We start from the raw sequence: 13,716 nt of genomic DNA on the forward strand, positions 1-13,716 counted from the left end.
TATGTGTGTGACAGAGCCTTCTGTCTGGAAATCCTTTCTGTCTATAGCATGTTTCACATTTATGTATTACTGTAATTCTGTCAATTCTAGTTTCGATGTTTTGTAAAACAACAAAGTCTGTCTGTTTGACCAGTAGAGGAAGCATTATACTGTATGTGGTATTATTAAAGTTCACAAGCATGCAAGCAGCAACTATTCTCTCGGCTTTTTAAGACTTTCTGAAAAACAAAACACATGCAGATTGGGTTAAACAATGGGCTAATGAACATGACTTTGTTTTAAAGCTTCTGTCACACACCAGTTTTGTTGTGCTGCATATGACAGTTAATTCAGACCAGATGTACTGTGCAGGTTTTTCACAAGACAAGATTCAACCCCATGGACTACTGCACACTTCAAGAGGGTCCTCACTGCAGAACACAAGATCTAGGGGGCGAGGTTGGATCCAGATCCAACTCCTCTCACTTTATATACTTAGCCGCAATTTGGAGACTAAGTTGCAACTCGTGGTCTCCAACGTTTGTCTTCAGCAAGTTTGTTCTCCGTCAAAAGAATAACTTTAGTTGCGACTCAATGCGTAAATGGTGACATGCTATCTGTCGACCAATGACAATGCAATGGGAGGAGACTGGATCTGGATCCAACCTTTCCCCCTGGATGTCGCGTTCTGCAGTGAGGAGCTACTGCACACTTCAGCCGTATATCTGATGTGCTGTCACTCCTGGAGTTCTTCTGATGCGTAAAAACTCCGGCCGTGTGTTTAAGAGGTCAGAACTCAGATAGCCTACATGTAAATGACAGGAACTGATGTCAAACTAGAGAACAGAGATATCGGAGAGAAAGACACCAGAGATATTTTGAGTTCTTACGTTTGGCATAGAATAGTGTATTGTGCATGCAGTTTTGAAGTCACTAATACAAATATGCCAAGAAATACAGAGTCATGCCCAGTGGCACTGGCATATCAAACTTATTAAATTTAGACTGGACTAAACTGGACAGATATTTGCCTGTGTTCTAATAAAACTCTAAAGACAGCATGAAATGTTGGGAATGGACACCTAATAGTCCTTCATAGGAAACATGGTAAGTTTATCTTTGTGAGTTTATTAGAAAATGCTGCCAGACGGGTAGAAAAACAGCTTTCTGGTTGGTGAGACAGAAAGGCTTTCATGAGACTGTGAATTTCTTTCTGTTTGTGTGTATTGACCTGCTGGCCTTCATTACCATGCCTCAGTAAACAGCCTAATGAACAAACAGAGAGAGAGAAAGAGAGAGAGAGAGAGAGAGAGAGAGAGAGAGAGAGAGGGAGGGAGGGAGAACAGTGACATTGTGTTTGTGTTTCTCTCTCACTGTCTCTATCTAGGGTTCATTACAAACAGCATTCATCTTTGCTTTTTATTGAAATTGACATATTTTAAAACTTTGTATACATGTTGCACAGTTGGACTTGGAGTGTAAAGTGAAGCTCAGCTTTGAGAATAATTTAAGGAGGCTTGGCAAAACATTATTCACAAGACATGTGCAAAGCTTATTGAGTCACAGCCCAGTGGTTTGTTGCACAAAACCAGTTTCAGTGACTACCCAGGTAAGTTTGGGTTTAGACTGAACAAACTGCACACAGGGACAATAAAGACAACATTGCAATTACTTTGTGAAATTTTATTTATATCTTCTGTCAGGATCTTTTGGAGTATTGGGTTAATATCTAAGTATTAGAAAATGAAGTAATATTCATCTCTATTTTTATTTTATCTTTGATGTTTAAGTATATTTGACACCTTTATTCCTGGAAAAATATTGTACTGTAAACTCTAATGCTAGTATGTTAAACTCATTTATATTCAGTAAAACTGTAGGGATTTGAGTTTTCAAATTTATTGTGAGTCTGTAATAATGGGTTACATTTATACAGTCAGCAATTGCTGTATTTCTATTTTGCAGTTAATATGGTTTTGAATTCGTAATAATAGCTTGTATTTGTTGGTTACTCATTTTCATGTTGAACACTGTTTGCTGCAAACATCAACTCTTTTATGTGTCACAATCATTGTTTCAGGGTTAAACTTGAGTTGAGAGAGAAAGTAATCGTCATGAAATAGATTAACACCTTGTCTATACCAGACGCGACAAGCGCGATGCGACAACCTGCTTGTTCTTTATGGGTTTGTTGCGTCTCACTGCACTGCATCCAGTGTGGATGAAATTTTAAATTATAATGGGTTCTAATGCGTTTCTAATGTCTTTTGTCGCGTCATGTCCGGTGTAGACGGATTAACCCAAATTAACTTGTGTTCGGGCCGAATGCAATGATTGGGCAAAATTTTTTTTGGTCCTACTCCTTTCACAGACGATATATAATTATAAAAATATAACTGGACCACTTTACGTAATGATTGCTATCAGGATGTAAAATGATTCCAACCAGCATGACAAAAATGTTTCTAGACAGGATCACCTATTCTGCCTTTAAGTGTAGTTCAAGTTGTATTTAAACCAGAATATTGTTTGAACTTATTTAATTGATCTTGATCAAGATGAATTAAAATGAAATCTCTTAAAAACTTCAAGCCTGCACACAGCAGGTTTGTTTGTGAGCTCATCCAAACAAACTGTATCATGTGTTTGAAGTTTAATATGATGTTTACTTGTGCCAAACACTTATGACTGTGGGTTTCTGTATAGCCTACTGTAGTGCCTCTGTCAGCTTTCATTTATTTCTTGTAAAAGAATTTATTTGTTTGAAGGGTTCGTTAGTTCTGGTTTATGTGAATTGTTGAGAAAATTAGTGGACTCGCACGGAGAGGATAACATAGTGTAAACATGAAAAATCTCAAAATCATCATGCTGTCGAAAGAGATTTGTTTTCTGTTAAGCTCCTCTTTGACTTGCATCTTTAATCCACAGCTTTTTATACAGAAAACCTGCTCTTCAACGATCAATCTTTATGATTCCTTTTAAAAGTCTGTTTGCATAGATTTTATATTTTACTAAAAACAATATGACATGTAATATGAACCATATGATACAAAATGATTGTAATGAATTTCACTATCAATCATATTTCTGTTTACTGTATTTGTGCTTACAAAGACATTTCTCTTTCTGTCTTTTTCCTCAGCCGTAGATATTTTCTTAAATGCAGATATCTCATTTGATCTTCTTTACATGAAACATCTGCATGGACTAGAGCTCCCCACACACCAGTTCTTTATTTCTCTCAATCCATCAAGTGTTATTTAAGCACGATCAGTCATGTTTGGACAGACACATAGTTGTGTTCAGTATCAAGAACTTTCCAGAATGTTTAGACTTAAAAAAAAATACATTACAGTAAATGTGAGACTTTTTGATAAATGGGGTACAATAATCTTGTGTGAAAGTTGTCAAGTGCTGTTTGTCATCTGTCAAAGAAGTGATCAAAAGATGATTGATCGTCAATAATTTGGATTTCATGTATATTAGGATGTGATTTTACACATACATCACCAAAACGCGATTTCGTAAAATATTACAAGAATATTATCTTATCTGGCAAAATAGATGACTTTTATTTGCTTTATAAAGAATTACATAATTTCTACAGTACTTGGGTGAGTAAATTACCAGTCAATGCATCAAAATACATGAGTACAAAGCAGAAGATTCTGAGTAACATTAATGTTGTCAAATGTTTGTTTAGTTCAGACACATACAAAAACAATTACACATGGTATGCAAAGGCAGCATGTTCACATGGCAACTGTACTGAGAGTAATAGAAGACATATGCTACTTACAGTGAATAGATATTAAGCATGAATGGACAAATATTGTGGCTTATGTGATCTATCCCAGAGGAAAACTTCTTTCTCAGTGGTTGATCGTTCATAGCTCAGACGTTCTCAGTTGTTTCAGTCAATTGTTCAAATCCACGAAGAGAAAATGATTGTAGAGGAAAATAATCTGGATTTGGGTCAATTTAATGAGAAATGTTTGAGTTCACGTTGAGATCTTCAATAATATTGACTCTCTCTTCTGAAACTAATGGAGACATTTGTGAGTTTTTGGCTCTTTTTCGCAGTAGAAACATCTGATATTCAGGAGACATAAGCAAGACTTTCATTAACAAATTTTCATTTGCTCCCCATTTAATTTTAATATTAAATATCTGATCTGTGATTTTAATTTCTTATGGATATGCAATTTCTGTATGAATTACTATAAGAAAATTACTATTAAGTAAGAGGATATTACAGTCAGCAGTATTCATTCATAATTGTACTTAATATAAAGATTAACAGAAGGATTTCATTATTTAATTTCCTGTAATAAAACAAGCAAAAATGCTGTTTAATTAATTACCCTTGTGTATTTCACATAGATCATTCAAATAGTTTAGATATAAAAAGAGATAAACGCATTTGATTTACTCTGCAACACTGCACTTTAGTAAAGTGCAACAACAAAAATCACATTGTCACCCTAATACATACAGAAAACTCACATTCTTTTATCTAACACACACACTTACACGCACACGTTAATACTGTTTACAGTCATTTAGATAGATTTTCTAAGCAAACAGATATGGGAAACATTCCCTCGTTTGGGAAATATTGGTCACTGCTCAACCAGCCAAAGTACTCAAGAAGTATTTGTATTAAATTGCTATAGTTCCATTGTTCCAGCCAAGAAGAAAAGTTATATTTTTTATCTTAACTGGATCATTACAAAACATTACACTCCCATTACCATTACTTTATACAGTATAACAATAAACACAATCTAAATAGCAGAAGTGAATTAATAGCACCTGTGCATTCCATGAACTGAATCTGTTTCTTCTGTTTTCTTGTTTATGTGTTCATTCTTCTAACACATTCAGTTTCTTCTCATTGCAGAGTTAGATCTTAGATTGTTTTAAAGAGATATTTGGTATCATGATGACACCCAAAGAATAGATATGTTGGTGTCGCCCTCATGGGTGATTTGATTGATTCGTCCACGAACACAGTCCACCGACACATAGACAGCAGTGTCATTTTGAACGTCAAAGGAAGTTCTCAGCCCCACGCTGGCCCACTCACTTCCTTCAGGCATTTGTCCCCCCACCTGCTGGGCCAAGGATATGGCTTGAGCTCCTTTATCTTGTCGGTGAAGGGTCAGCTTCACTACACTACAAGAGTGGATCAGCTTCAGATTGAGAGCCACATTAGCCACCCCGGCCTCAGAAAACACAAAGTTTCTTTGGGCACATGGCTCACTTGAACCAGCAAGCCGCATCTGGTCTGTGTTTGGACTAATCTGTCTGAAGAAAAGAGGTTTATTTCTTACTGCCCCCAAGGGTAGGCCTGTCCTGGAGACAGTGGCCCTTAGGCTAGAGGAAACAGCAGTAGGTATCCACATCAAGCTCAGCATGCTAATACCAGAGCTGTCGCCAAAGTAGCGGATGTTACACTGAGATGGTGCCAAGATCTCAAAATTGAGCCAGTCTCCATTGCTTACCCTTGTGCATCCAGAAAGCGTGATGGAGGTGTCTCTGTAGTTCACACCCGACTTGAAAGAGCGTATAACCTCCTGGTTGGTTCCATTTTGGTTGATGTAAGCGATCAATGAGAACCCTTCTCGAACACAGGTGTGACCCATGGAATAGATGGCCTGTTGGAGCACAAACTTTACCACCCCGCTCTCCATGAAACGCACCCCACGGTTGTCAGGGGTTAGTGCCACTATGTAGGGGTCAGAGACGGTGGCTATACGAAAGGTTGGCCGATAGTTACTGTGATAGTGGGCTGTCGTGGACATCTGAGCAGTCATGGCAACGGCACCGGTGTCATGGGATAGCCAGAGCAGACTGAATGATGATCCTCCGAGCTCATACACTTGCAAATCTTTACTCTGGTTGCAGTACTGGTTGGGACTCTTCAAGACAAGTGCCAGGGTATGATTGGGCTCCACTTCAACGGCAGCACTTACAGCCACACCTTGGAGGAATTTCCTTTCTGGTTGCTCTATTCGAACCCCGCTCAGATCATGGCCTTCCTCTTCACTACCGTTCATCCGCATGCCAACCTGGAGAAAGTTCCTGCAACTGTGCTTCAGAGCAAAGTTGTAGTCTGTCCAGAGAAGTCCATGTTGTTGGAAGTTCAGATAATCCTTATGGTTGTATAGTAAGTTGTTTCCTTCTTTGCCATGGAAATTAAGTTGTATCCCTGGGTAGATGGAAGTAGTCTTTGATTTTGTTGGTGGAATGGCAATGGAAGCAGCCCAAGACCGTGAGAGCGTGTTTTCGGATACGGTTCCACAAACAGCATCCCTGATGGAAGTGCAGGGACTCGCAAAAGGCTCACCATCACAGTCCGAGCAAGCCTGGCACTCCTGAAGTTCCTGATTGTAGAAGTAGTCGTGACCGCACAACCCTGCGGAAATCTCCCTCTCAGACACACCCAAACAACGAAACCCTCCTGAGCAACAAAAGAAAGGGAAACCTGGTAAATCCCTAAAGAAGCAAACTTTTGGAGTGGCATCAAATCTCTTTTACTTTTCTTACCTGGGGTATTGAGACATTTTACCCGCTCTCCACACAGGCTTGGTAATTCCAAGCATTCATCCCTGTCCTGTTGATAAAAATTTGTTACTTAATTGATTTCAAATACAGAGCATCTATAATGTTGCCTGATCTGTCAATTTATCACGTATTGCATGCATAATGCGATTGAAGCCCCGTCACCTGGCACATCTGGTCAGCAGTGGGGGAGCACTGCGACACTAAGAAGAACCCAGGGGGACACATGGTGCACCTTTCACACTGGGGTGGATCCTTCTGAAAGTCGCAATATTCCTCAGGTCCACAAGGACTTTGGCAGGCTAGCAATGGGTTTCCTGCATCTCTAATCACGTCCACCACTTTAGCGTCCACATTCATTTTATGCACAGCGTAGGATTTTTGCAGGTGGCTCCGTGCCTGGTTCTGAAGCCCGGCCAGGTGTCTTTCGAAATAGCTCTGGAGTTCTCCCTGAAGTCCTTGGAAAGAAACTTGTTTGACGGTTTCAGAAAGCAAACCGTACTGAGCCTTCACCACATCCATCTGTTCGTACATGCGCCGCTGCTGGTCGAGGATCTCGCGCTGTTGAGAGAGGAGTGCCCCCTGCTGTTCCACCAGTCTCTGCTGCAGATCGCGGATAACCACCTGCTGAGTTCTTAACGTCTCGACTAGCTTCTCTTGACCCTTTGTCAGCTGTAGATGTAAGATGAGTGCATCCTCTGCAGGGACTTCATTTTCTCCTGTAAAAGAGAAAATCGGTTGAAGACATTTAAGCTTTAGATTTCACATTTTTATAATTAGAATAGAGATTTTTTTGGACAAGAATGTCTGAGTGAGCAAGGAATTTGTGGTCGGTTTGAAGCATTCCAAAAGTGTGCATCGATTTATACAGGCACTACACAGAAGTTCTGTATTGAAACAAGACGTAGATTCATACAAACATGATTCTAGTTTCAGATCGGGCCAGTAAGACCTGACAGATAATACTGAATACGACTGTTGCTATCGTTTAATCAAAGTTTCAAGTTGATGCAGATAGCAGAGTGACTTTGCCTGATGTGTGGAAAATGTTCGGTAATCAGAAAGAAATGTGAAACATGTATGTTGGTTGTATCATTTTTAGCTTTAAAATATATTTTAATATAGTTTATATTGATTTTACAGATTTAAAGTATTATCCTATGGCATATCGTTTACACATTTTTTCAAAGTACATCACAGCAGCGTTTTAATATGCAAAACTGTAGCCAATCATAACAGTGGGTGTTAACCTTCAGGTCCTCATTGTGACACATCACATGTTTCAAAAAGAGAGTCCAAAGACTAGATAGAAAATAGATTTCACTTCTAGATTAGGATATTTTTTACATAAAAATCTTGTTAATATTATAATGAGTATAATATAATATATTATAATACATTAAAGGGGATGTACAACAGTGTTTCATGCATTCTGACTTCTTTACAATGTTAAACATGCTGTCTTCTCATGCTTGACATGGTCAACTTGTCAAAAAACGAGTTGGACTTATTACGTAGTATTTCTGTGCTCGATACACTCCTCCAGCATTCATATAGGTTTCAGAAAGTTTTTTTCAAACATGAAAATCTGTTTTGTAACAACATTTCTTAATCCCTTATTGGGAAATTCTCCCGGAATAGCACGCCCACGGCAAGCGAAAGAAATAGCCTGCCCACGTGTCAACCGACGAGCGATAGGAAGACCCGCTTACCATCAACCGCCAGCATCAAGATTGGCTGCGCTGTGGGGCTACAGCTGCAGTTCGTTACTCTTACATTTACATTTATTCATTTGGCATTTTATCCAAACCGACTTACAAGTAGGAGAGCATATAAACATTTTGTCAACGCGCTAAACAGTACCATTAGTTTACAAGGCCATGCTACTAGGAGGATTAAAGCTGGAGTAAGCAAAGGAGAGAAAGAACAAAAAGGTTTTTTTTTTGACTGACAGACAGACAGACAGACATACAGAGTTATTGGTTAGTCAAATAAATGCGGAACAGGGAAGTTTTGAGCAGTTTTTTTTTGTGAAGGATGCTGCAGTTCGGATGTAAACTGGTAGTTCATTCCACCAAAGGGGAACCGAATAAGTAAAGGTTTTTGCAAGCGATTTGGTGCCTCGCTGTGATGGAACAACCAGGCATTGCTCATTTTCAGACCGAAGATGACAGGAGGTGATGTAGTCCTGGAGCACTGAGTTAAGGTAGATGGGCGAATTTGCCAGAGTGTCAGAGATTTAAACTTGATGCGGGCGGCAACTGGCAGCCAGTGAAGTGAAATCAGAAGGAGTGTTACATGGGTTCTTTTAGGCTGATTGAAAACTAGATGTGCAGCAGCATTCTGGATCAATTGCAAGGGCTTGACTGCATTGCGATAGTGAGAGAAGTTGAGGTGTGTTTGTTTGTTCACGGCATTTTAGTGATGGATGTTATATAAACAGTGGTTATAACTCTGGATTTGGAGATCGTTTGAAACTGATTGATGGAGTGGTCCCATTACTAAAAGATGCCGGACATGAACCTCACGTGGTAAGTGAAACTGAGTCATATGTCTGTGTTTTGTTGGCAATGGGTGCGCACGTGCTTTAGGTCTGCCCCCACCCCCCTCTTATGCGTTGTATGGTTCGGAAATAATCATACAGCTGTATCTGTCTTTTATGAATGTGATCAAACTAAAGACTCTACGGATATTTGAAGGGCACAATACTATTCTGTAAGTGCTCAAGATTAACATGAGATATGCAGAAACTGTCTCAGTGACGGCCACTTTAAAAATAATAAGGATATTTAAGTCCTTTGAATGAACATAACTTCGTATATTTTTCTCTCATGCATGTGTTGTGTAAGCTTTGAAAATGATGATCTAAATCATTAATGCTTTGAAGTTGTACAGTCAAAACAGCAGTCTGAAACGTGACGCTCAAAAAGTGATTTTATCTCATCTTCTTTAAAACCGAGTGTTATTTTCTTCAGTTCCTATGGTAGGACTGTTTCAGTGGTATGGAAATGGATCAAAGTAAACTGAATTTTGTAGATAGTTGACTGCCAGTGGTTCTCTACAACCCTAGCCAAAGCAGATGTGCATGGTTGCAATAATAGTTCTTGGGCCAGCTGTCAAGTTTCGCTATTATTTGATGTATGGTAATTCCAGTACTGATGTGAAAATGAGGTAGGCTTATGAGTTTTATGAAGCATGATAGTGTGTGTACACTCCCCACACTGTCGTGTGCATCTTGGAGTGTTAAAGGGCTGTGGAAAGAATTCGCCTGTTATGTCGGTAAATGTTTCACGCAAGCAATTTTACTTGTTTTTGAGAAGAAAAATGTGCAATCTGGCTTATACTTCCAAATACACTGTATTTACAGATATAAAACAATCTATAATGCCCATAAAATACTGTGGTGATGTCATACACCGGGGGAATTATTGTTGAATCATTGTACTTGTAAAAGCAACACAAATTGTATTTTTGTATGTTTTTTTATTTTATAGTTTTAAATAAATACTACTGGTAATACTATATTCTACTCTAAAGTGTTTGCTGAAGTGTTACAGCAGTTTTGAAACCAGATACTCTGATTCAAGTACAGAACAGCTGGAATCACTGTTGTAATTCACCTGGTTTGATGTCACAAGTGAGCTGCACTCCCAGAGGAGCTCCAAACTCTGATGCAGGATATCCAATGTCCGGAAATTCCCCCAGAAACTGTGCGGCTCTGTCCGCCACATGCACGAGGGGAGGCTGGCTGGTCCCGGACACGCGTGGCTTCGGTCGCACCCTCAGAGGTAGACGGCACTCAATTCCTTTACAATCTCTGGTGTCGTTAATAACTTGCTGTCTTTGAGGGGTGACGCAATCGGCGCACACAGAACCAACAACTCCAGCGACGCGCGTCTGGATGTTTTCCCTCGTCTGCTCTCCAGACCGCCCGCGGTGCGATGAAAGCGGTGCGTGCTGTTCAGAATGAGAGCTCGAGTGTGAATGATATTGATTTATTGATCTGCTCTGCGTCGTCGGATTGTATTGGCGCGCTGGTCTGGACGATCTGCCCCCAGGACAGTGCGATCCAGAGCAGGGTCTGGCGTCTCCAGAGTCCCCCGAGCGCGCAGAGCTGAACGCGCATAAAACATAAACCAGCAACAGCGTCCTTGTTGGCGATGGCATCGTTTATTCATTTATCCACCTACATAAAGAGGGGAAACAGTTACGCCGTCTGCTATCTTAAATGTCAAAATCGTTCCAGTTTCTACAAAAATACAAAGTGAATAAAGTTGTATACACTTATTAAAGCACGCTCGTTTTTTTTTTGTTATAGAAAGCCCATCATCTATTAGTCCTCATCACTCAAACCATGAAACATGACAACGTTTTGATTTTAATATACATAAATCGTGAGATTGTTTTACCTGCAGCTGTCTTCAGGAATGTCAATGAAAATATAAACAGCAGGAAGTGAGCATCTCTACTCCACTGGAGTGTGTGTTGCTGTGAGTGGGAGACCCACTGAACACTTCTAAAGGAGGATGTCATTGGCTGTGTCTCAAAACCTATTGAGCACCCTACTTATAAGTACACACATTTTAATGCCACAAAAAGCATGTGCGTCTCTGACGCCAAAAATGTGCACATGCACAGATGATGGATGCAAATCGCAAAAAAAAGGTTCATATGCCCCAATGATGTTAAAAAATGATAGATACTCCTACAATACCCAAAATAATTAATCAGGTCCAAAATGTGTGCTCATGATGTCCAGAAGTACTGAAGGCACCTCCAGAAACTCCAACAGTACAGTGTCCAATATTTCTTCAGATGTGTAAAATACCTGTAACAATTCATACAATTTAATTGTAACATGATGTTTATGAGCATGAAAAATGATGCACATGCCCTTGATGTTCAGAAATTCGGAAGGCACCTATAATGCCCAAAAACGTGTCTAAAAATGGTTGCATGCACCTATGATCTCCCAAAAGTATGTGTAGTATGTAAGTATGTTTTGATGCCTAAAAATACAGTCTAGTTAGGCAGCTCACTACGTCTTAGAGCACAGCCAGAATGTGGCATTCCAAAGACTTAATTAGCATCAGGTTTCTCCAGTCTGAGATTAACCCCTCACATTCCCCCTTCTCTCATCTGTTTTCCACCTTTGATGTTTATTTTCCCCTCTTCTTATGGTGTGCAGTGTTGTACCAGTCTAGACACTTCTAATCGCTTGTTTTGCATATTCATAACACATTTTCCAACATACTAGGTTACACATAAGGAGCTATACTGAGAAGTAAAGTCTGGACAAAAAAGGACATTTTGTCTGGGAATCTTGCCAACCTTTTTTCCCCAAGTCCAATTCTCTCAAGTTATACTTATCATGCTATGTAGTGATTCATATGCAGACGCGAATTCTGTGGTTGCAGACAGAGGCTTTACAAGAGGCATCCTTGGAAGGTTGTGTTATGACTAATGTCACTATTGTTTGTGGCTGAAGTTTTTATTTTTAAGATAGACAGGCGTTAGATTGTTTAAACAGCTGTTGTCAGAAGCTCTCACGCAGAAGAAAAAATCTTAAAGGGTCAAAGTTTATTTGCTAGAGTTCAGCCGGCCGCACATTTGTGTGGAGACCTTTGGACACACAGGAATCCAGGGCTGTCAGTGGATAATAATTAAAGAGCGTTTATTTATGTGTACATGACTTTACAATCAGCTGTGGAATACATCTGTGTCTTGACCGTAATGACATGTAAAGTTTATAAATCATGCATTTTAAAGAATACAGAAAACTAATGGAATCAATAAATCTCAATGTTCAAACAGAATAAATGACTGTAATCAACAGAATAAATGACAGAATATTTTTATTTATTTTATTTCATTTTTTTCATTTATTGCTCATGTCGAGCTATAAACCCTACTGCTTTATAAAAATAATTATAAAATAAATATAATATAATAAATATTGTTTTTATTAATCCAAAAGCTGCCCTAAATTTGAAGTTAAATCAAATTGGCATTACAAGTCAACCGAATTTAAATTATACTAAACTCATAAAATGAAGTTAAAATAGTTAAAACTGGATTTTTTTAAAGATATTCTAAGTGCAACAAAATGTTTAAGTCAGTTTAATATTTCAAGTGACTTGTAAAGCCAATCAGTTTTTAATTTGAAATAGTGAATTTTTACAGTGTATTCTCGCAGTTATTAAATCAGATTTTTGTATTTCATTCACAGATTTTTACAAGTGCACTAACACATATTGTGCATTTTCATTGTTAATCGTTCAGTTTTAAAAGTGTAACACCTTGTCAAAAAAAGGAAAATAGGCACCGTGGGCTATCCCACATGTTAACCAAAAGTTTATTACTGTAACTGTATAGTCATCTCTTAAAAATATATATATTTTTTAATCTTGCCATTAATTAAGTATGCGTCTTAATGTAAATGTGCATTACATCAATGATAACAAGTGTTACCATTCAGATACTTCGAAGAACTCAACAAGGATGAGCTTGACCGTGATGTTCAGCTTCCACGCCAATGTTTTCCTACTTAATGTTTATCAAAATGTGTGATGATTTAACAAAAATGTTTATGTGGTTGTTTAGTGTTCATAAAGCGTATACAGTAGGCCTATTAATGTAGATCTGTTTTTAAAGCTGCTAAATTCATAAATGTTTAGCATCTCATGGTGTTATTCACGTAATCGTAAAAGTGTGTAACACCTTGTCAAAAAAAAAGGAAAATAGGCACCGTAATCGATCGGTTCCAACTAAAATGGACTGACAAGCGTACTACAGAACACAGTCAGTTCTCAACAGATGAGCACAGATGAAGAATGTAGAACATTAATGCGTTATGGACCAATTGAAAGCATTGTGAATATGATTTTGTAAATGTTTATGTCATGGGTTTGTTTCAAGTTAAAATGCATTTTGTCTGAATTTCCTGCTTGATGGAAAAGCTATCACTGATGTTATTGGTATTTATATAGTTCATAAATATCTTGTATTGTTACGTTTTTTACACATAGCTGTTTGTTGACAAAGTATTGTGGCTTGGTCTGTATGCCCACAAGAATGTTTACATTTGGCACACTTGAGGAAGTTGAATAGTCCTATCCTACAATATTCATAACTTTTAAACTTCCGTCGCTTGTGTTTTTTCTTCTCTGA

General features: G+C 38.6%; 1 protein-coding gene across 1 annotated transcript; it reads right to left on the reverse strand.

The window, feature by feature from the left end:
- Positions 1-3,539: 3,539 nt before the first annotated feature.
- nell3 (NELL (neural EGFL like) family member 3) lies at positions 3,540-10,986 on the reverse strand. The gene is made up of 5 exons (XM_057322887.1): positions 10,956-10,986; positions 10,167-10,732; positions 6,712-7,265; positions 6,532-6,598; positions 3,540-6,445 (listed from the first exon to the last, which is right to left on the reverse strand). The coding sequence occupies exons 2-5, from the start codon at positions 10,711-10,713 to the stop codon at positions 4,920-4,922; spliced, it is 2,694 nt and encodes an 897-aa protein (XP_057178870.1). The 5' UTR covers positions 10,714-10,732; positions 10,956-10,986; the 3' UTR covers positions 3,540-4,919.
- Positions 10,987-13,716: the final 2,730 nt, after the last annotated feature.

This window comes from Triplophysa rosa, linkage group LG23, assembly GCF_024868665.1.
Source record: "Triplophysa rosa linkage group LG23, Trosa_1v2, whole genome shotgun sequence".
Lineage (NCBI taxonomy): Eukaryota > Metazoa > Chordata > Actinopteri > Cypriniformes > Nemacheilidae > Triplophysa > Triplophysa rosa.

What these genes read in the sequence shown, in the direction of transcription:
- nell3 (XM_057322887.1), bottom strand. Translation starts at nt 10,713, where the DNA reads ATGCCATCGCCAACAAGGACGCTGTTGCTGGTTTATGTTTTATGCGCG. An exon ending in CACTTGTGACATCAAACCAG is followed by an intron (nt 7,266 to 10,166) that starts GTGAATTACAAC and finishes TCTCTTTTACAG; the next exon opens with GAGAAAATGAAGTCCCTGCA. An exon ending in AAAATGTCTCAATACCCCAG is followed by an intron (nt 6,446 to 6,531) that starts GTAAGAAAAGTA and finishes TTTGTTGCTCAG; the next exon opens with GAGGGTTTCGTTGTTTGGGT.